Source organism: Beta vulgaris, chromosome 3 (genome assembly GCF_026745355.1).
Source record: "Beta vulgaris subsp. vulgaris cultivar EL10 chromosome 3, EL10.2, whole genome shotgun sequence".
Taxonomy (NCBI): Eukaryota; Viridiplantae; Streptophyta; class Magnoliopsida; order Caryophyllales; family Amaranthaceae; genus Beta; species Beta vulgaris.
Window position 1 is genome coordinate 45,732,280 of NC_079204.1, and position 21,889 is coordinate 45,754,168.

The 21,889-nt window shown below is 36.8% G+C and overlaps 1 protein-coding gene across 1 annotated transcript; it reads left to right on the plus strand.

The window, feature by feature from the left end:
* The first annotated feature begins 17,907 nt into the window (after window positions 1–17,907).
* LOC104906720 (tubulin alpha-5 chain) lies at window positions 17,908–21,636 on the plus strand. The gene is made up of 5 exons (XM_010695516.4): window positions 17,908–18,248; window positions 19,031–19,245; window positions 19,345–19,544; window positions 19,722–20,230; window positions 21,110–21,636. The coding sequence occupies exons 1-5, from the start codon at window positions 18,136–18,138 to the stop codon at window positions 21,423–21,425; spliced, it is 1,353 nt and encodes a 450-aa protein (XP_010693818.1). The 5' UTR covers window positions 17,908–18,135; the 3' UTR covers window positions 21,426–21,636.
* Window positions 21,637–21,889: the final 253 nt, after the last annotated feature.

Sequence of the window (21,889 nt, forward strand, 5' to 3'; positions counted from 1 at the left end):
TGAAGTACAATATGTTATATGAGTCGTGGTATGTTTGCACGCAAACTTGGGGATGTAGGTAGCAGGGTAACACCCCGTGACCTGGTGGACGCCGCAGGTTGCACCCCGCGACCTGGTGGACGCCACAGGTCGCACCCCGCGAGCTGGTTCGCACCCTGCGATCTGGTGGACGAGTAAACCTGCAGTTTGGCTTAGCTTGGCAGTAAAAAAGATGTCGCACCCCGCGACCTGGAGCAGTGCATGAGCTCGCGACCCGCGAGACGTGTCGCGACTTGCTACTGTTTGCATTGTTTCGCGTTTTCTCTGACGGTTATTCGAGGCTATTGGATGCATTGTTTCGGTTTCTCTGAAATGTTATTGTATGAGTATATACTACCTCTGTTTTTTTTAGTTGCAACATTTGCTTTTTCACATTTGCCGAGACGATTCTTTGAACATTAATATCTCTTATTGGGTGTAAGTAAAAATTATAAAAATTTGATATTTGGAGTTGTCGCATTGAGACGAATCTAACAAGACCCCACTTGACTATGTTTTTTCTTATATAATAATGCGAGATAATTCATCAAAGTTGGTTGATGAATAGTGCCACAAACCAAATGTTGCAACTAAAAAAATACGGAGGTAGTATATGAGGACACCCATATGATGGAGAAAAAGGTTGAGAAAACTACTTCTCTCATCTGCACACAAACTCTAAAGATCAAAATCAGAAATTCTTCATCATTACAAAATCTCACAAACTCATTCCCACTTGATAGTGTTTAGAGTAAGCGTGACCACTATTGTTTTCTTCTTTGTATCTCGAAGGTGAATTCCGTGAAACTTGTGTTTTACGAATAGGGTCGGAATATTACTTTTGGAAAAGTGAATCATGCCTAGAAGATTGTTCATCTTGTGACCCTTGTTATTTTCGTAATTTCCCTAACAATCCAAAAGTAATATACTTGCAAGATGACTTTCATTCGTGAAATGTCTGCAAATTTTCACAAACTTGACAAGTTTGAAGGTGTTGGCTTTAGAAGATGGCAAAAGAAGATGCATTTCCTTCTCACTTTATTAAGTGTGGCGTATGTCGTAAGCACTCCCAAGCCCGAGGAAGTTGAAAATGAATCCGTTGAAGTAATTAGGAAGAGAAACAAACGGGAGAACGATGACTACATTTGTCGTAGTCACATCCTTAACGGTATGTCCGATACTTGGTTTGGAGCTGATCATTTGCGGGCTTGGAGGGTTAATGGACGGGCCAACTACTCAAAAAACAGTTTAACGGGCCTAAAAATGTTGCCCTTACCCGTCCGCTAAATGAGATATTGGTTTCCCTTACCCGCCCTTTACGTAACGGGTGGGCAGCCCGCGAGCTACCGGGCTTGTTAAATTTTTTGATTTTTTCCAAGCTAAAGTTGTCACCGTATGAAAACACAAATTTTGTAGCAAGAGTTTTTAATCAATAAAAAGTTTACCACGGGTACCAAGCCTCACATAAATTAGTTAAATTACAAAGCAACATTATTTAACTTCAAAGTTCAAAAACAGAAACTACATATGAGATTCTTAGGCTTTAATTTGTTGTTGGTTGCATATCGGGAACGAAAAGGCCATTTCCGGCCTATTTTGGCCTTTTCTCTCCCAAAATGTACTTATCAAGTCATTTAACCCCAAATTTTCTTTGAACATGATTATATGAGATATATTATAACTAGTGTGTAGACTTTTAGGCTTGCATTTGTTTTTGATTGAATTTCGGGAAGGTATATGTCATTTTTAGAACTACTAACTACGGTAAAATGATTGAATTCTTATATATGTGTTTATTCCTTGGTTGTTTTGCAAGGTTTATGAGAATTCCACACCAGATTCGAGGAACTTCACCAAAGAAGAAATAGATGAAGTTTGGGATAAGTTGGCGTCCCACAATACCGATGATTGCATAAGATACATTTTAGCTCGAATGTACTAGTTTCTATCAATTCTATGTACACTTTTTACATTATTAAATATATTTGAAGTTAATTATTACCTTTCTCCACTTGTCATATATTATTGCATTTGCATTTGCATTTTTTTTTGTCTAAGGGAGGTTTTGGGTGGGGGTGGGGTGGTGGGGCTGCTGGGGATGGGGGTGCAGGGCTGGTGGCAGGGGTGTGGCAGAGGGGTGGGCAGGGTGGTGTGGCTGGGGTGTGGCAGAGGGTGGGCAGGGTGGTGTGGCTGGGGTGTGGCAGAGGGTGGGCTGGGGGCTGTGCAAGGGTGGGCATGGGGTGGCATGGGTGGGCAGGGGGTGTGGCTGAGGGTGGGCAGGGGGGTGTGGCTGGGGTGTGGCAGAGGGATGTGCAGGGGTGGGCAGGGGGTGGGTTGGGGGAGGGCAGGGGGTGGGTTGGGGGAGGGCAGGGGTGGGCAGGGGGGTGGGCAGAGGCTGTGGGTGGGAAGGGCTGCAGGGTTGTATTAATTTTCAAAAATAAAAATTTTAACAGAAGGGCTGCGCTAGTTGAAAAAAGCGCAACCCTTCTTCTTAGAAGGGCTGTGCTTTTTGAACTAGCGCAACCCTTCTAAGCAGAAGGGCTGCGCTAGTTGAAAAAAGCGCAGCCCTTCTTCCTTAGAAGGGCTGCGCTTTTTCAACTAGCGCAGCGCTTCTTGCTTAGAAGGGTTGCGCTTTTTCAACTAGCGCAACCCTTCATAGTAGGAGGGCTCCTGAAGGCTGCAGCCCTTCAAGCTTAGAGGGGCTACGCTTGTTGAAAAAAGCGCAGCCCTTCAAGCTTAGAAGGGCTGCGCGTTTTACTAAAAAGCGCAGCCCTTCTTAGCTTGAAGGGCTGCGCTTTTTAGTAAAACGCGCGTCCCTTCGTTGTGAAGGGCTGCTGTCAAAAAGCGCAGCCCTACAGGCCATTTTCAGCGCAGCCCTTCTTCATTTTTCCACTAGTGTATATATACCACAATTCAACAAGAGGGAAACATGAACATCCATCATCATGATGTTTAAACAACAAAATTCATCCATTCAAAATCTTGTTTGAGAAGCATTATTAGTTTATCAGCCATTTAGCTTCTGCATTCTTTTTCTCAACAAATTTTTTGACCTACAACAAAAGATTAGGATGGAATCATTCTACTGATTTACTAGGCTTAAGATATTTAAATTAAACAAAAAAGTAAGTCAAATATGAGAAAAATACATTTTCGAACATACCTAATCATCATTACTTCAACAGTAATACAATCATCATCTTCTTCTTCATCCTCGTCAAAAGATACTTCACCATGGGCAAAGAATTTTGATGAACCTCTAGAAAAATCATACAAAAATAAACGCAACATAAATCAATTTTTTTTTAAAAAAAAGAAATTTAATGTAGTGAAATAATGAAGATATAAAACTAATTAATTTAGTAACTTACCTAAGTTAAGACCTTTTGCACGTAAAAAATGTTTATAACATGCAAGAGTTTCAATTGTCTTTTGCCCAAGTGAGGCTCTCCAATGATATATCAACTTCTTTCCCATACTAAAAGAAGATTCCGAAGGAACCGTGGAGATGGGAATAGTCAATATGTCACGAGCAATACATGCAAGATTCGGATAACGGACAACACTTTTGTTCCAATATGACAACACATCACATTTGTTTGTCACATCAGGATTCTTTTCCTCCAAATAAAGCTCGAGTTCACTCTTCATAGTGTCTGATTTCCTTTTACTCAAGAATACCTTATAATCAAGTATTTCATCCATTTGTTCTCCATTATTCCAAACAACACTAGCAACAATAGGGGTACCACTACTGGTGGCCAGATTAGGAGAACTAGAAGTGTGAACATCTTTGTACTCATCAAACAAATCAAACAAAGTATTCTTAACACGTTCAACCATTCTGTTAGCATATACTTCTCCAAACAACTTTTCATAGCAATATTCAACTCTTTCTAACTTGAACCGAGGGTCTAAAACAACAGCACATGAAAGAACAAAATTATAGTCAGACCAATATTTTTCAAATTTCTCTTTCATTGGTTTGATCATAGAATTGAAGATAAACTACTCAAGGGTCCGTTTGCAACATCTATCAACTTTTTATGGATCCTCCATACACCATCAAAATAAAGATTTGAAGTGGGATGTTTTGAAGCCGAAAATGTATTTGTAACATCATAAAAGAGCTTCAAGAATGCATGCAATTCACAAACTCTAACCCACTCTTTCGATATGAGAGAAAATACTTTAAGATCCTTATCTCAGCTAACCACTTTAAAGAAAATGAAGCGGTCAAGCATTAATAAAGTAGAGTTCCATCTAATGTAATTATCTCCATGCAACTTCTTGTTTGTTTTTATACCAAAACTTGTTTCAACAACATTGTAAAACTTTTCCTTCTTTGGGATTGAATGCTTAAGGTGTTTCACTATACTTTTAATCTTGATAATAACATCTTCTGTGCCCTTTAATCCAGCTTGCACGACAAGATTTATAATATGACAAGCACATCGTAAGTGAAAGAACTCCGCACCATAAACAAACAATTTTTCCTTAGAAGATGATCCTTAAGAGAAGTAATCATACAATCATTCTAAGATGCATTGTCTACTAAAACTAATTACCTTGTGATCAATTTTCCATTGATCCAAGCACAATGCAATCTCATCTGCAAGAGAAACTCCATCAAACGGAGGTATTAAATCACCAAACTTAATAATTCTCTTTTGTACCTTCCAATTAACATCAACCCAATGAGCCGTTATGCACATATATTCATCATCAGTATGTTCACTTCTCCAATTATCCGTGGTAAAAGATATTCGACCAGGAGCGTTTTGTAAATCATCCGTACCAATCTTTTTTTCATCATCATAATATTTCAAAGCGTCTCTCCTTAAGATATGTCTACTTATAGTATTAAATTGAGGACACATAGTAGAGACCATATATTTGAACCCCGGTTCTTCACATGTAGCAAAAGAATGTGCCATTAGACACAACAAAAATGCAAATAGATCTACATATTTCCTCAAAATTGATATTGGGATTTTTTAAAGACATGTTGGTAGTGCCCCCACTAGATGTATTAGTTGAAATACAAAAGTTCTTAATATCATGATTTAAGCGCTTCGAACATTTATCAACATGTCTTTTGAGATGAGACGTACTGCTACTATTATTTGCCGAAAAAGTAAGCTTACATTGGTTGCATGTGGCTTGGATACTGCCGCCTTTCAATATTTCACGAGCTGCTGCCAAACAGATGATTTTAGTTTTCTACCACGAGAATTGATTGGAGGGCCTTTATTATTGCAAGGATTATCATCTTCATCTTCATCTTCCCCCAAGTTAAGTGGATTGACAGAGTTACCTTCTGCCATAGCTCTGTATTATAAAAACATGAAATAAGAAAAAAAACATAAAACCCAGATAAACCTACATTCATTTCAAAAACCTAAAAAACCCAGAAAAAACAGAGGAAAATAAACATGAGAAGAGAGAGAAAAACCCGTTGAGAAAACCCATAGGAGAAAGGGTTTTATAAGAGTAAACAAATTGAAATTTTAAGAGGATTTACACGGAGACACATAATTCATCAAAGGGTGTACATAAAGTAAAAAAAATAAAAAATAATGCAAATACACAACATAGAATAAAGTACATCCAGAATTAGTTAAAGGTCCTCTAGATGAACCAAATTTCCATAGTTAAAAGTCTTATATGGTACTGAACAACCCATAAAAATCAATGCAGCCTACCTCAAACATTAGACTCATGATCTCAGCATTATCACGACCAAAACATAGACTTAACATAATTTCGCAACAAATTCAAACATACTCAACCAGATCGAACTACAAACAAAATAAATATCATCTAAAATCGAACAAAGAATCATAAAGTGGATAAATTATACCTTCAATAAACGAGGGTCTGAGAGGAAGAAAACAAAAATAATAAAAATTACATACTCTAATAAAAATTTAGCAATCTTAAACTTACATATATTATTGCTGCAAACTGAAGAAAGAACGATGCGGAATAGGCTCACCGTCTCGCGCAAACAGCTAGAGAAGAGATGAGTGAGCTAGAGAGGAGAGAAGAAAACGGCTCCAGAAATGAAAGTTGAAAATGTTAGATAATTTAGGGTTTTTTACTTTCTTTGGGACAATAAAATAATAACTGCTCCAAAAAATTCTTTTCCTAAATATTTTTCATTATGGGCAGTGGGTTCGGCTGCTCCATTAACAAATTGATAAAGCTAACAATCAGAATTTTTTTCTACTTTTAAAATTTAAACGGGCTGGACGGGCCGACCCGTTTTTAATTTTTGTGTGCCGTTGCCCGCCCATTTTTATTAGCGGGCTCTCCCAACTTTTAATGTTTTTTGAAAAACCTTGTCCAAGCCCGCTATTTTAGCGAGCCGAGCGGATCGGGCTTAGCGGGCTACCCCGCCCATGATCAGCTCTAGTTTGATATTTATCAATTTGTTGAATCCGCTAATATTCTTTGGGATGAACTAGAAAGTAAATACACGGCCGAAGATGCTTCTAGTAAGAAATTTCTTGTTATTAATTTCAATGCTTTTGGAATGATAGACTCTAGGCCTTTGATGGAGCAACTCCATAAAATTCAAATAATCTTAGGGAGTTTTAAGCAACACAACATTGTAATGGATGAGACCATTGTTGTTTCCTCTATAATGGGAAAATTTCCTAGTTGGAAGGATGTTAGAAATTCTCTTAAGCATAAGAAAGATCATATGAATGTTGAGCAATTGGGTGCTCATCTTTGGATTGAAGAGGGCATTCGGGTCCAAGATGGACAAAAAGATGCCAATCCTGATTCTCCCACCGTTAACATGGTGGAGGATGGTAAGTCTAGGGAGTCTTCTAATCCTAAGAAGAGGGCTAAAGTTTCACCAAAGGCAATAATAGTAAGAAGCCTAAGTTTGGTGGAGGTGCTCAATGAGGTTGTCGGAAATGTGGAAATCCCGGTCACTTCAAGAAGGATTGCATCATTCGGAAGAAGAAAATGAATAAAAAGAATGGTGGGAATGGTGAGTCGAGCCAAAACGACGCCAAACAAGGTATGTGTACACAAGTTTCACTTAATTCAAATATGAATTTTGTGTGTATGGTTTCTGAAATCTTTTGTGTACATGATGATTGTTCATGGTGGATCGATTCGGGAGCATCAAGACATGTATGTAAGGAGCGGTCTCTATTCAAGACCTTTAAGGTGGTTGAAAATGGAGAAGTTCTTTACATGTGAAATGATTCTACGGCTAAGGTTCTAGGTGTAGGACAAGTAGATTAGTTTTTAGTTTCGAAAAACCTCTTATTTTAAGAGATGTATTGTATGCTCCGAAACTTAGGAGAAATTTAGTCTCCGGTGCTACCTTGAATCGATTAGGTTTTAAAATGGTGTTTGAAGCTGATAAATTTATATTGTCTAAGAGTGGTACATTTGCAGGACTTGGTTATCTTTGTAATAGTATGTTCAAACTAAGTATTTTGAATGCTTTGAACGATACTTGCTTTGTTGTTGATGACAATTTTTCTCTATGGCATAATAGACTTGGTCATCTTAACTATAAAAAGTTATATTCCATGTCTAAGCATGATTTGATTCCATCTTTTGATCCACGTATAGAGAAGTATAGAACATGCATGTTAACAAAGATAACTAAAAAATCCTTTCCAAACAATGTGGAAAAGGATACTTCATTGCTTGATTTGGTGCATAGTGATTTATGTGATTTTCATAGCACTCCTTTCTTAGGGAACAAGAAATACATGATAACTTTTATTGATGATTATTTTCGGTTTTGTTATGTATACTTATTTTACTAAGGATGAAGCCTTGATAATGTTAAGATCTATAATATGAAGTTGAATTGCAACTAAATGACAAAATTATACGGTTTAGAACCGATAAAAGTGGTGAATTCTATGACCGAAGTTATTTTCAATCTACGGAAATTATACATGAAACAACCGCATCTTATAAACCACAACAAAATGGTAGCGGAAAGAATTAATAGAACTTTGCAAGAAATGGTAAATTCTATGTTATCCTATTCGGGTTTAAGTGATGGTTTTTGGGGACAAGCTAATTTAATTGCTGTCATATTTTAAACCGAGTTCCAATGAAAAAGAACGAGGTTACCCCATATGAACTTTAAAATAAAAGAAAACCAAACTTGAGTTATCTCAAAGTTTGGGGATGTAGGGTAATTGTAAAAGTACCGAAACTCAAACATAAAAAGTTGGGTGAAAGGGGAATTGAGTGCATCTTTATAGGGTATATGCTCTTCATAGCAAATCCTATCATAGGTTCTATGTAATTGAACAAAATGACATTTAGTCAATTCACGCTATTGTGGAGTCAAGAGATGCAATTTTTGATGAAAATATATATTCATCAATTCCTCGACCAAAAGATATTACTCCTAACACCAATGTTCAAGAAATTGATTAAACTAGCATTGATCAAGAAGTTGATGAACAAACTCTTGATAAGAATGTTGCATCAACATCATCACAGCCTATGAGAAGTAAAAAGGGCGAGAAAAGATAAATCTTTCGGCCCGAATTTTCATGTATATTCGGTTGAAGGATCAAGGAGTTCTATAGTGTCTAAGTTTCCATATATATTTAATGTGGAACAGGATCCTTTTAACATTTAATGAGGCCATGAGCTCTCAAGATGCCAATTTATAGAAAGAGGCAATGGACGATGAGATGTATTCTATCATGGGAAATAACACTTGAGTTCTAGTTGATTTACCTCCTAAGTGTAAACCATTTGGGTGTAATGGATTTTCAAAAAGAATAATGAAAGTAGATAGAACTATTGATAAGTTCAAAGCCCGTCTAGTTGCACAAGGTTTCTCACAAAAACCGGGTATTGGTTATTTCGATACATATGCACCTGTTGCAGCTATTCATAAGCTTGTGATCCGTCAAATGGATGTCAAGACGACGTTCTTGAATAGAGAATTAGAGGAAGAGATTTACATGACAACCGAAAGGCTTTGTCGTGAAAGGTCAAGAGCATAAAGTTTGCAAGTTGATTAGATCTTTGTATGGGCTAAAACAAGCATCAAAGCAATGACATCAAAAGTTTGATGAAGTTGTATTGTTTAATGGTTTCAAATTGAATAATTCAGACAAGTATGTATACAAATTTGATGATAACGATAATCATGTCATGATTTGTCTATATGTAGATGACATGTTGATATTTGGAACGGATTTGTCACAAGTTGAGTGACAAATCCTTTCTATCTTACAAATTCCCCATGAAAGATCTGGGGGAGGCGGATGTCATCTTAGGTATAAGAATTAAGAGAGGCAATGGAAAATTGATCTTGTCACAATATCATTACATCGAGAAAGTGCTCAAGAACTTTGATGTTAGTGATTGCTCTCTTGTTTTAACTCCTATGGATCCAAGTGAAAAATTATTGCCAAATGATGGTAATGACGTGTCTCAACTTGAGTAAGCGAGGGTTATAGGCTGTTTGATGTGTGTTATAACGAGTACCAGGCCGGATATCACATTTGCGGTGGGGAATTCAAGTAGATATACTAGTAATCCTAGTATGGAACATAAGCAATCTATTCGTCAAGTGTAAAAGAAATCGAGGAAAATCATGGATTATGGTTTGTCCTATAGTGGATATCCTTCGGTTTTAGAGGGGTATTCGGATGCAAGTTTTCCTCCACAAGTGGATGGGTATTCCTCCTTGGGGAAGGTGCTATATCTCATTGGCTTCCAAGAAACAAACTTGCGTTTCGGATTCTTCAATGACATCGGAGTTTATCGCTCTATCATCGGGAAGCAAAGAAGCTGAGTGGTTAAGGAATCTCATGTTTGAGATACCTTTGTTGCCAAAATGGTAAGTAAAGGCACATTGGTGTAAGACATAGTTATGTTCATGGACTTATCAAAGATAGTGCTATCACCGTTGAATATGTGAGAACTACGTATAATCTAGCAGATTGTTTCACAAAGGCATTAGCTAAAGATATGGTAAAGATAATGATAATTGGTTTAGGATTGGTTCCCATTGGAAATCACGAGTAAGGGAATCTTAACTTAACGCCTAATAAGACGTTGGGTCTTGAGTTCAATAAGATTAATTTCTATATTTGATGATTATTGAAAGAACTTATATAATCATCCAAGGTAAAGTTCTTTAAATCTGTGATGGTTTGAGAGGTTGTTTAATCTTAATAGGTCTCTTGACATTGTGCTTTATCACAGGAGCATGTTTTTCTAAGAGATCTACCTATGTAAGTATGAAGTTTGACCGCTTCAAGGAGCTAGTGGGGCATAACTTTGATGCACTTATGAATTGATATGGATACATGTCTAATAAGTGTCAAGTATATAATGGAAATGGGTAGTTTATCTCGTTTGTGTAATATCTTCAAGTTTTCATTATGTGTTGCTAATGGTTCAATAGTTTATCGACACCACGAATGCTTGGAATATGTATTATACTAAGTGGAAGTTCAAGTCTTTGTACACTTTCATTTAAGCATGAGGTTGTTTTGTTATGATGATGTTTGTGCAATAAATCTTTTATATATACTCTAAATGGAGGAGGATTATTGGAGATTTAGAGTAAAGAGTAAGGTTTAATTCATGATATGTTTGTTTGAATTGCTTGTTTATGGTGTCGTGATTCAAACAATGTATAAAGTACAATTGCTATATGAGTCATGGTATGTTTGCACGCAAACTTGGGGATGTAGGTATCAGGGTAGCACCCCGCGACCCGGTGGACGCCACAGGTCGCACCCCGTGACCTGATGGACGAGCTAACCTGGAGTTTGGCTTCGCTTGACAGTTAGAAAGATGTCGCACCCTGCGACCTGGAGCAGTGCATGAGCTCGGGACTTGCGAGGTGTGTTACGACTCGCGACTTGCTACTGTTTGCATGGTTTCGGGTTCTTTGAAATGTTATAGCATGAGTATATATATGAGGGCACATGGAGAAAAGGTTGAGAAAACTACTTCTCTCATTTGCACACAAACTCTAAAGATCAAAATCAGAAATTCTTCATCATTAAAAAAATCTCACAAACTCCTTCCCAATTGATAGTATTCATAGTAAGCGTGACCACTATCTCGAAGGTAAATTTCGTGAAACTCGTGTTTTACGAATAAGGTCGGAATATTACTTTTGGAAAAGTGAATCTAGAAGATTGTTCATCTTGTGACCCTTGTTAGTTTCGTAATTTCCCTAACAATTGATAAGGATGTAATGAAGAAGGTGCCTATATGGGTGAAATTCCCTAATCTCCCATTCAAATATTAGGGGAAAAAGAGTATGAGTAAGCTGGCAGGAATCATAGGCAAATTTATTAAAATGGGTTAGACCACAATGGAGAAAGAGAAGTTACATTTTACAAGGATGATGATAGAAGTTGAAATATAGAATGATTTGCCCGATTCTCTCATTTTGCAATGAACATGGTTGTATGACAGAGCAACATGTTGAGTATGAGTGGAGGCCAATTCAATGCTCCAAGTACTCTAGCTTTGGACATGTTGGTGAACAATGTAGGAAGAATGGAGTGAAGAAATTTTGGGTTCAAAAGAAGCAGGCTAAGGATAGTGAGGAGTTTTAAATGGTTGGAAGGGCTAAATGTCCTCAAGCAGCTACAATACTTGTCTATAACTCTTTCAATTTATTAATTAAGGATGTTGCTGAGGAGGGTGATGCTGATGGGGCCAAGGATGATACAAGACAGGTTGGTGAAGGCAGTGGCAAGGAGATTGATGGCAATAATGAAAAGATGAATCAAGGTGGTACGACTGTGGTGCAAATGGTTGATAAAGGTAAGGGGGTGGCTCCCCCTGGCCAAGATGGATAGTATTCTAGCTTGGAATGTGAGGAGCCTAAACAATTGCAATAAACAAAATGAGGTGAGGTACTTTCTTCAATTCATACTCATAACATTAAATTTATTTAGCCTCTCTGAAACAAGAGTGAAAGCACATAATCTAGGCAAATGGTACTCTAAAGTTTCTCGTAATTGGTGTTTTACTCATAACTTGTCATATCATGAGAATGGTAGAATAGTTGTTAGTTGGTGTCCTAATGCCCTCACCTTGAATATTAGTCATGTGAATAGTTAATATATTCATTGTATTGTGCATATTAGTACAAGTGCTAGTTTCATATGTACCTTCTGCTATGGATTTAATGATAACCATAGTAGAAAGGAGATGTGGGAGAGGGTTTGTGAATGGTTGCTGATGAAAGTAAGATGCCTTGGGTGTTGCTAGGGGATTTTAATGCTTTAAGTAGTACCGAGGATAGATATGGTGCCTTTGTAAGAGTTAGTGAGATTGTGCTTATGCTGGAATGCATGAACTACTGTCAAATTAGTGATGTTAAGGCTAATGGGAGGCTGTTTTCGCGGAACGATAAACAAGAAGGTGATAGAAGGATGTACTCTAGGATAAACAGGGTTTTAGCAACTCAGGAGTGGGTGGACTTGTTTGATCTGGCTGAAGTGAGTTTCATGCCTAAAGGTGACTATGAACATACCTCTATGCTTTTGTGTATTTACCCTGAATGTAATGTAAAGAAACCTTTTAAGTTTCACAACATGTGGTGCCAGCATAACTTTGTCATTGAGGTTGTGAAAGAAGCTTGGAGTAAGAAGGTGAAAGGGTGCCCTATGTTCATAGTATTTCAGAAGGTGAAGTTAGTGAATCAAACTTTGAAGGAGCTGAATAGAAGTGACATTGGTGATATTGAGGTGGTTGTTGTGAAAACTAGGAAAGCTCTGATGGATGCTCAGGATGCTACACTTAAACAAAGATGATATCAACCTACTCAATATTGAAAGACAGGCAAATGAAATTTTTTAAAGAGCTCAGAAGATGCTGAGTAGCCTGCTTCAACATAAATTTAAGCTTAACTGGCTGAAGTGTGGAGATGACAATACACAAATCTGCTATCAAGCGTTGAAGGCTAGAAGAAGATAGAATAAAATTCATGCGATACATGACAACAATGGAAATTGGGTTAGTCAAAGAGAGAAGGTGGAAGAAGCTTTTGTAGATTTTTACAAAAACTTGTTTACCAGTTCTAAACAAAAGCAAATTGTCTTGAAAGCTTTGGTTAACAAAGGAAAACATCTTACTGAAGACCATTTGAGAATTCTTCAAACTGAGTTCACAAAAGATGATGTCAAGAGAGTTATGTTTAGTATACCTGATTACAAACCACCAGGGAATGATGGGTTTAACAATTGTTTCTATAAGCATTGTTGGGAGGTGATAGAGCATGATGTTTGTGAGGCTGTGTTGGATATTTTCAAGACTGGGAAGCTGCTGTTAATGTGACTACTCTCACCTTAATCATTAAGGTGAAATGTCCTGAAAATGTCACACCTGTTGTAATGTACTTTATAAGTGCATTACAAAGTCGCCAATTGAGAAGTTAAATCTGATTCTCCTTGATATAGTTTTTGCAAGTCAAGGTGCTTTTGTAGCAGGGAGAAGTATTCTCCACAATGTGATGATTTCTCAAGATCTAATTAAGTGCTATAAGAGGAAGACTACAAAAGCAAGTTCCACGATGAATTTGGATTTAAAGAAGGCTATGATACTGTCAGCTGACAATTTATTGAGAAAATGCTAGATTGTGTTGGTTTTCCTAAGGGTTTCAGAGACCTAATCGTGATTTGTGTTAGGGCTCCTACATTTTCTATAATGATGAATGGGGCTTCTACTGGCTTTTTTGGAGCTTAGAGGAGGCTAAGGAAAGGGGACCCAATGCCCCCTTGCTCTTTGCTCATGGTATGGGCTATTTAGACATAATCTGAAGTACGTAGGAGAAATTGATGGATTCAGGTACCATGTCAAATGCAAAGAGTTGAAATTGACTCACCTTTGCTTTGTAGATGACCGAATCCTTTTTTGTAATGGTGACTTCAGGCTCATCTACACATTACTCCAAGGATTCCAAATGTTTTCAAATGTATCTAGATTGGAGGTGAATAAGCATAAATCCGAGGTGTTCTATGCATGTATGACTAATCAGGAGATTCAAAGAGTGACTGATGTGAGCTGTTTTGATGTAGGGAAGTTGTCGTTTAGGTACCTAGGGGTCCTTATGTCTACTAGAAAACTTAAAGCTAGTGATTGCCAAGCTCTGATTGGTAAGATGGTGTGTAGAATTATGATTTGGAACACTAGCTAGGAACTTTGTCTTTTGCTGCCACAGCTTAATTGATTAATAGTATTCTCGTGAGTATTCACACATATTGGGGGCAGTTGTTCATTATCCCTAAAGGTGTACTAAAAGAAGTGAACAAGATTTGTAGAAACTTCTTATGGACTTGAACTCATAATATATTATGGCAAAGCTGGAGCTGTAGCTTAGAGTAGGCTATGTGTTACTAAGTCAGCAGGAGGATTGGGGTTTAGAGAGACATGCTTATGGAACACTGATGTTAGCAAGTTAGCTTGGGCAGTGGCTCAAAAGGACAATATGTCGGTTATATGGATTAATGTAATTTATATTGGAGATGCTAATTGGGATACTTATGAAACCCCTAATTATTCTAGTTGGGCTTGGAAATATATATGCCAAGCTAAGAATGAGATATGCATGAAATTGCAAGGTGAGCAGTGGATGGCTAGTAATCATTATAGCATTAAAAAATAGTATAAATTGTTGATGGGGAAAGAGAGACAAGTTAACTGGAGTAGGTTTGTGTTGGATAGATACACACAACCTAAGCATATACTGATTTTATTGTTGGCTATGCAGGACATATTGAAGACTAAATAAAAGTTGAAAATGCTGAAACTTTGTGATGATGATGTTTACATGTTGTGTAACCAACATCCTGAAACCTTGTAAGATCTGTTGTTTGAATGCAAATTCAGTGAGCTTTGTATGGTGAAAATTATGTGCTGGCTGGGGAGTCAATGGATTAGTAAGGGGCTTTAGCAAACGTGCCTATGGGTTAAGAACAGATTAAAAGGTTCTAAGTGGAGGAAGATGGTGTACTGGGCTGCTATTGCCGCTACTGTCTACTTAATCCGGAGAAACAAGAACTCTGCTTACTAGGATAGGGTTATAATGTCCATTAACAGAACTGTTCAGGAGATACCATACATAGTTAAGCAAAGAATTGTATAGATCATTAGTACAAAAGTTAAGGATTGTGATAGAGCTTGGATAGCAAATCTGTAAGGCTGGGCATGTCTAGTGGTTTGGTATAAGGCCTGTCTAGTATTCTTATTTTGGTGTAATTGATGCTTTTGTTAATATTACTCACTTACAAAAAAAAAAGCTACTTATTTTTTCCAATTGTATCATATACTATACTGAGAAGTTTCATACTACATCACCATTTTCCTATTTGGTGTAAATGAACACCTAAGGGCCTGTTCGGGAACTACAATGACGAAATTGTTCTATTCACTTATTTGGAAATCCAATGGAATTGAATTTGGAAATGAGCCAATTCCAATACAATTCGAACCCAAGTTGAAAACGTATTATTTAAATCTCACCCCTCACCTATCGATTCAATTTTTCTCCTCCATGTTCCGCATAATGTCCTCTCCCTCCCTTCACCCGGTAGCGATCCTATCCCTATGCCTTAATTCCCATATTTTTCAAACGAGTATGAAGAATTAGAATTGGAATTTAACTCCCATGTCTTCCAAACGAATTTGAGGAATTAGAATTGGAATTCAACTCCCATGTTTTTCTGAGTTTGAGGAATTGGAATTCATATGCATGATTTTAATTTCTAGACTTAAAATACTAAAATTGAAAAGAGATCTTGGTTCCCAAACACTATCTAAAAGGCGTCTCTCTCTCTTTTTTAGCCTAATCACATGGGCATACAAGACTGACTCCACCCCTATGTTGCAATAGGTAAAGAACAAAGCAAGTAATAACTAAGAAATTATTAATCAAAATTCAGAATCTAACTAAGCCACTAGCCTCTCCTTCCCCACCCCTCTCTTTAATTTCAAATTCTCTTCATTATCGAATTTTGTTGAGGCTTTTAATTTACTGGTTTCATTGCTGGAAATGTTGTTATTCTTGCCATCTTATAGTGTGTTTTTTCACTTGAATTCTTTGGAAGTTATCTGCACTTAACTCATCTGAATATGAGAACATTATCATATTGCAGGGAATGGAAGTATAAAAACAGTGAAGAAAACACGATGAAAGGAGCATATAAATAATGAGTCAAAGGGCAGAGAGTGAATGTGAATAGGTTTGAAGATTAAAAAGTTGGCCAAACAAGTATCTAATAGATTGTATTGCTTTGAGTAGTGGCGAAGCCACATGGAGGCTGGGAGGGGCTCGTCCCCTACAACCCAACTTCACGGCCCATATATTTTTAAAGTGGCCCTTGCAGAATTTTAAGTTTATCTTATTAGTTTGGGCTTTATGTCAAACAAATACTCTTGCTTTAGTGGTAAAGTAGGACAGTTGAAAATATTTTTTTCAATATGAATTCAAAAGATCAAACCATGGTAAAAATTAAATTAGAATTAATTTTTACCAAGCTACTAGAGAAAGTTATATAGTTGTCGTATAGTTGCACCCAACTGGCACCTACTTTACCCATTCTCTTTGTCATTTTCACTTCTATTATTCTACAATTCTACAATTCTACTTCTAGCTTTCTACGTGTGTTAAGCTTCCTCATCCTTCTTTTTATTTTATCTTTTTTATTTTTTCCCTTAAATCTACAATTCTACTACTTACTCCCTTCCCCAAAATCAGGTATGTAAAACCAACTTCTTTATCTCTTCGGTTATTCATTTATTATTTATTACCCCTGCTTTGCACTTTCAATCTTTCTACCTCTCAAATTCACTTTTTATTTGTTTCTGACTTTCTGTTAAATATATTAGCAATGTTTCTAGCTCAACACTTTTTTTTTTATTAATTGTTGATTGCTTTATTTGTTAATTGTTAATTGCTTTTTCCTCAATAAAAATTTGTTAACTTGCTTATGTTTTTTTTTAAATGTTTCTTTCTACTTTCTTGGTTATATAGTTGTTTGCAAGTAAGTTTCCTAGTTATACACTTTTTGAATTTTGGAAGTATTCATTGACTGATGAAGACAAGAACTTTGGATTCCTATTCTCGAAAAATTGATCGTTGCAATTCTAATGGAGCGAAAAATTTGGCTCTTGAAAATAGTGACGTGAATTCCGAGACTCATAAAAGACTAAGTAATCCAAATTTAGAAATCTTTAACTATTCTTGACCCCGTTAACTTTTGATTCCTGACTTTACCCTGATTTGAGAGATTGAAGTCCAGTTTAAATTTTTGAAAAATAAAATAAAATTTTAAAATATAAAACTGTGGTCAGAACTACATAATGATAGTACCTTTAAAATGTTGTGAATATAAGAATTTTCTAAAGGTTACCTTGCTATTATTTTTACGCTATATAATTAAAAAGAAAAGGGGGTCGATAGGGCAAAAAAAGAAAAAGAAAAAAACAATTAATAGTCTCTAAATCAAAACACGAGTAACAACCAAAGACAAAACAACCACCAACGACCTAAATTTACTTCACCATGTATGAGAAATTGCGAATTGAGAGAGTGAAGTGTGCATAGGAGGATAGAAGTTAAAAAGAAGAACTAGTGAATACAAGGTTAATTTTTGTTATAAAGCAAAGGGTAATTTGTGTCTTTTTTTAATGTTTCAAATGTTACTATTAAATGATCTTGTATTTAGAAGATATTTACATGTATTTAACCCTTGTGTACTTGTGTTAATAATTTAATCACAGTTTGCATGCTGTCATTTTGTCATATTAATGATTAACAGAATAAAATCATCTGCCTTTAAGAAAAATAAAAAGAAAAATGAAAAAGTAAAATAAGAATAAAGACCAAACGCTGTCCTGTCTCATGTCTGTCAATGTTGAACAGAGCATGTCCTCTTTCTCTCCTCGACCTATCAAGAAAGAGAGAGCCATTTTTGAAGATATTTACAGAATTATAGAGAGAGAGAAAACAAAAGAAATAAAAATATAAAAAAGAGCTGAGACTTTTAGAGAGAAAAAGTAAAGAGCTTGATCATAATCTCTGTGTTCTACTGTTTCTTAATTAGAGATTAAGAAAGTAATTAAGAGCTTATAATGAGAGAGGTGATCAGCATACACATTGGTCAAGCTGGAATTCAAGTGGGTAATTCTTGTTGGGAGCTTTTTTGCCTCGAACATGGAATTCAGCAAGATGGCATGATGCCCAGGTTTTTTTCTTAAGTACTTTTTGATAATTTAATCACTTCTTTAATGTTTATTTTGCATTTGATGAACTGGGTTTTTCTGATGGCTGGATTTTTAGTTCTGGGTTGTTTTTAAGTATTAAGATCAATGATCAAGTTTGGAATTCTTGATTTTTTTTTGGGGTGTGGTTTTGTTGATGGAGTGAATGGTACTAAGTTGTTTAGATGAGTTGTTTGTGGAAAAGAATGGCGCCAGATTTGCTGTGATCTTTCATTTTTAATTTTTGATTTTAGCTGATTTAGACTTTTGGTATGCGATCTGATGTAAGCTTGGCAAATTTGATGTTATTGTTATCACAAGATTGGAATATAAATGGTGTGATTAAGCCATCTTAATCTATCTTGCTTTCTGTATTGTTGAAAGATGGATTTACCTCGACTTTTCGATATTATGGGATTATGTGGTTTGTAATAGTTGACTTGGATAGAATTATTACATTACCATAACAAGCTACATTACGTATTATGCTGTTAGTTTTACAATTTAGTCATTCATCTTATGTTCTTGATAGATCAAAGTTTGCTTTGATGTGGTGCATTGTGATGTTAAGTATCGTTTTAACATCTTTCTGAGATGAATGACTAATGTATGGTCATCATTTGGAGCATTCGTTATGTAAGAATTCGTTGTTCTTATCATCAGTAGAACTTCTATATATGTTATGTGGGTATTCATTTTGTTATTCTTGAGTCATGGTTGTTCTGACTTTTGAATGTGTCTAACTTTTGTTTCTGTTTTCTTTCAGTGACACATCAATAGGAGCTGAACATGATTCGTTTAATACCTTCTTCAGCGAGACTGGTTCTGGCAAGCATGTACCTAGAGCTGTGTTCATTGATTTGGAACCAACTGTGATTGATGAAATCCGAACAGGTCCATATAGACAACTTTTCCATCCAGAGCAGCTTCTTACTGGAAAAGAAGATGCTGCCAACAACTTTGCTCGCGGACATTATACAGGTTTCTGACTCTTTTAAGCAAGGTGCCAAAACCAGCTACTTTCATTTCTGTGCTTAAATTTTTATTTGCAAATGAATTCTTGATTGTCTTGGTTTTCAGTGGGAAAGGATATGATTGATTTGTGCCTTGACCGGGTGAGGAAATTGGCCGACAGTTGCACTGGGTTGCAGGGTTTCTTGGTTTTCAATGCTGTTGGTGGTGGAACTGGTTCTGGTTTTGGGTCATTGCTTCTAGAACGCTTGTCCGTAGAATATGGAAAAAAGTCGAAACTAGGTTTCACAATCTTCCCTTCTCCACAGGTACTAGTTCTCTATATATTCACGGATTATTTTGAAGTTTCATCTAGCTCTCATTATTTTACTTTCATCCCTGTTTCTTTCTAGTTACTTTTTTTTTATCTTTCATATCTTAGAGTTCAGATTTTGGGGAGAGAATTAAATATAAGGCAAGTCTAATGTGTTTCTTGCAATGTCTAGGTATCAACAGCAGTTGTTGAGCCTTACAACAGTGTCCTCTCCACTCATTCTCTCTTGGAGCATGCTGATGTCTCTGTGCTTCTAGACAATGAAGCGATATATGATATATGCAAGAGATCCTTAAACATTGAGAGGCCTACATATACCAACTTGAACCGCTTGATATCTCAAGTAGTATCTTCATTAACAACTTCGTTGAGGTTTGATGGAGCCATCAATGTGGATATTACAGAGTTCCAAACTAACCTTGTACCATACCCTCGTATTCACTTCATGTTGTCATCCTATGCCCCTGTTATCTCTGCTGAAAAGGCTTATCACGAGCAGCTTTCAGTACCTGAGATAACAACTGCTGTTTTTGAGCCTTCAAGTATGATGGCTAAGTGTGATCCGAGGCATGGAAAGTACATGGCTTCTTGTTTGATGTACCGTGGTGATGTTGTTCCCAAAGATGTCAATGCAGCTGTGGGCACCATCAAGACCAAAAGAACTGTTCAATTTGTTGACTGGTAGGTTCAGTATGAATTCTTGTGAGCACAACCACCTTAGTTTTGAGTGTTGACGTTGCATGTGATTAATTTTTGACCTTTTTGATTCCCTCTCTCTTCCTTCAGCATGTATAAAGTATGTTCCCTGGCACACCTAGAGGATAGAGCTAGACATATCCACAGCTACTTTAGTTGCTCATTCAGAGTAAAGTAAGATCCTGGAAAAACCTAAAATAAGTTACGGGGGTGGCATAGCCTTCTGTATTAGTGATGCAAATTGGCAAGACCGCGGACTAGAAAATGGGGGAATGGGTGCACAAATTGGTGAATATTGACATACTATAGGAAGTTTGTTCCTTTATCTTGAATAAAGAGAACCTGTCTCTTAAGTGGTCTCACCAATGGCGTACTCCCTCCGTTCCATACAGAACTACCATATACCCTAGCTATATGTCCCATATTCATCCATACATTCACTTCTTGACAAGTTTTTTCTGTACTTTTTCTCAAAAATGTCATATAATCAGCCACTCTTATTCCCCTTTACACCCTCCTTAATCTATATGCAAAAAGCCCTCATGTATGGCTTTATATGGGACGGAGGGTTTATGCTTCAAACCTTTCTGCATGCATCAGCTTGCATTCCCTCCTCCTCACCGGAATTAAGGAATAAAAAGCAGATAGAACCTGTGCAAGATCTGATGCTTGTAGAATCCAGTGATATAGCAGCAAAATTTAGCTACCTTGGCAGGAAAGTAACACGAGGAACTAAAATAGTAGAGACCCCTGGTTTAACAGAAAGATTATACATAAAACTTGCAAATTATCTGTGAACTGGGCCTTTGGCGTCTTATAGAAACAATTAAGACTGACTTTGTGTCTTTACACATAATGTTACAGGTGCCCTACTGGTTTCAAGTGCGGAATCAACTACCAACCCCCAACAGTAGTACCGGGTGGTGATCTTGCCAAGGTGCAGCGTGCAGTCTGTATGATCAGTAACAATACAGCAGTGGCTGAAGTTTTCTCCAGAATTGACCACAAATTTGACCTTATGTATGCCAAGAGAGCATTTGTGCACTGGTATGTTGGCGAAGGCATGGAAGAAGGTGAGTTTTCAGAAGCTCGAGAAGACCTGGCCGCTCTTGAGAAAGACTACGAGGAAGTTGGTGCTGAGGGCCGTGATGATGAAGATGATGATGATGATGAATACTGAGAGTTATCAAATTACTGCTCTTTCTATTTTCTTGTATCCTATTTCCCAATTTTCCAGCATGTATTATTGTAATTTTTCTCCGGTGAATATTTTGTTTTTGTGAGTCCAGATTTCATGTGAGAATTGAATTGATTATTTGAAATGGCATCTCCTACAGGCGTTGTGCTTTTTAAGGGATGTGCCCTTACCAAGTACACTAGAATTTTCTTCATGTCCATTATTAATCACTCTCTTTTTCTTTCATAAACAATTGATTAGCTTTTTAAAACAAAGCATTTAGATCTTCCCAAATCACAGCAATAAGGGGGCCCGATCAATGACCCTATACAGGATACATTGATTGTGATGAGACAGATGAATGATGAAGGATTTAATTTTACTATTACAAACCCTGTATTTGTTGAATCTCACAGAGTATAATCTGAACAAGTTAAAACAACAGTAGTACGGGTTGCTGATCTCTA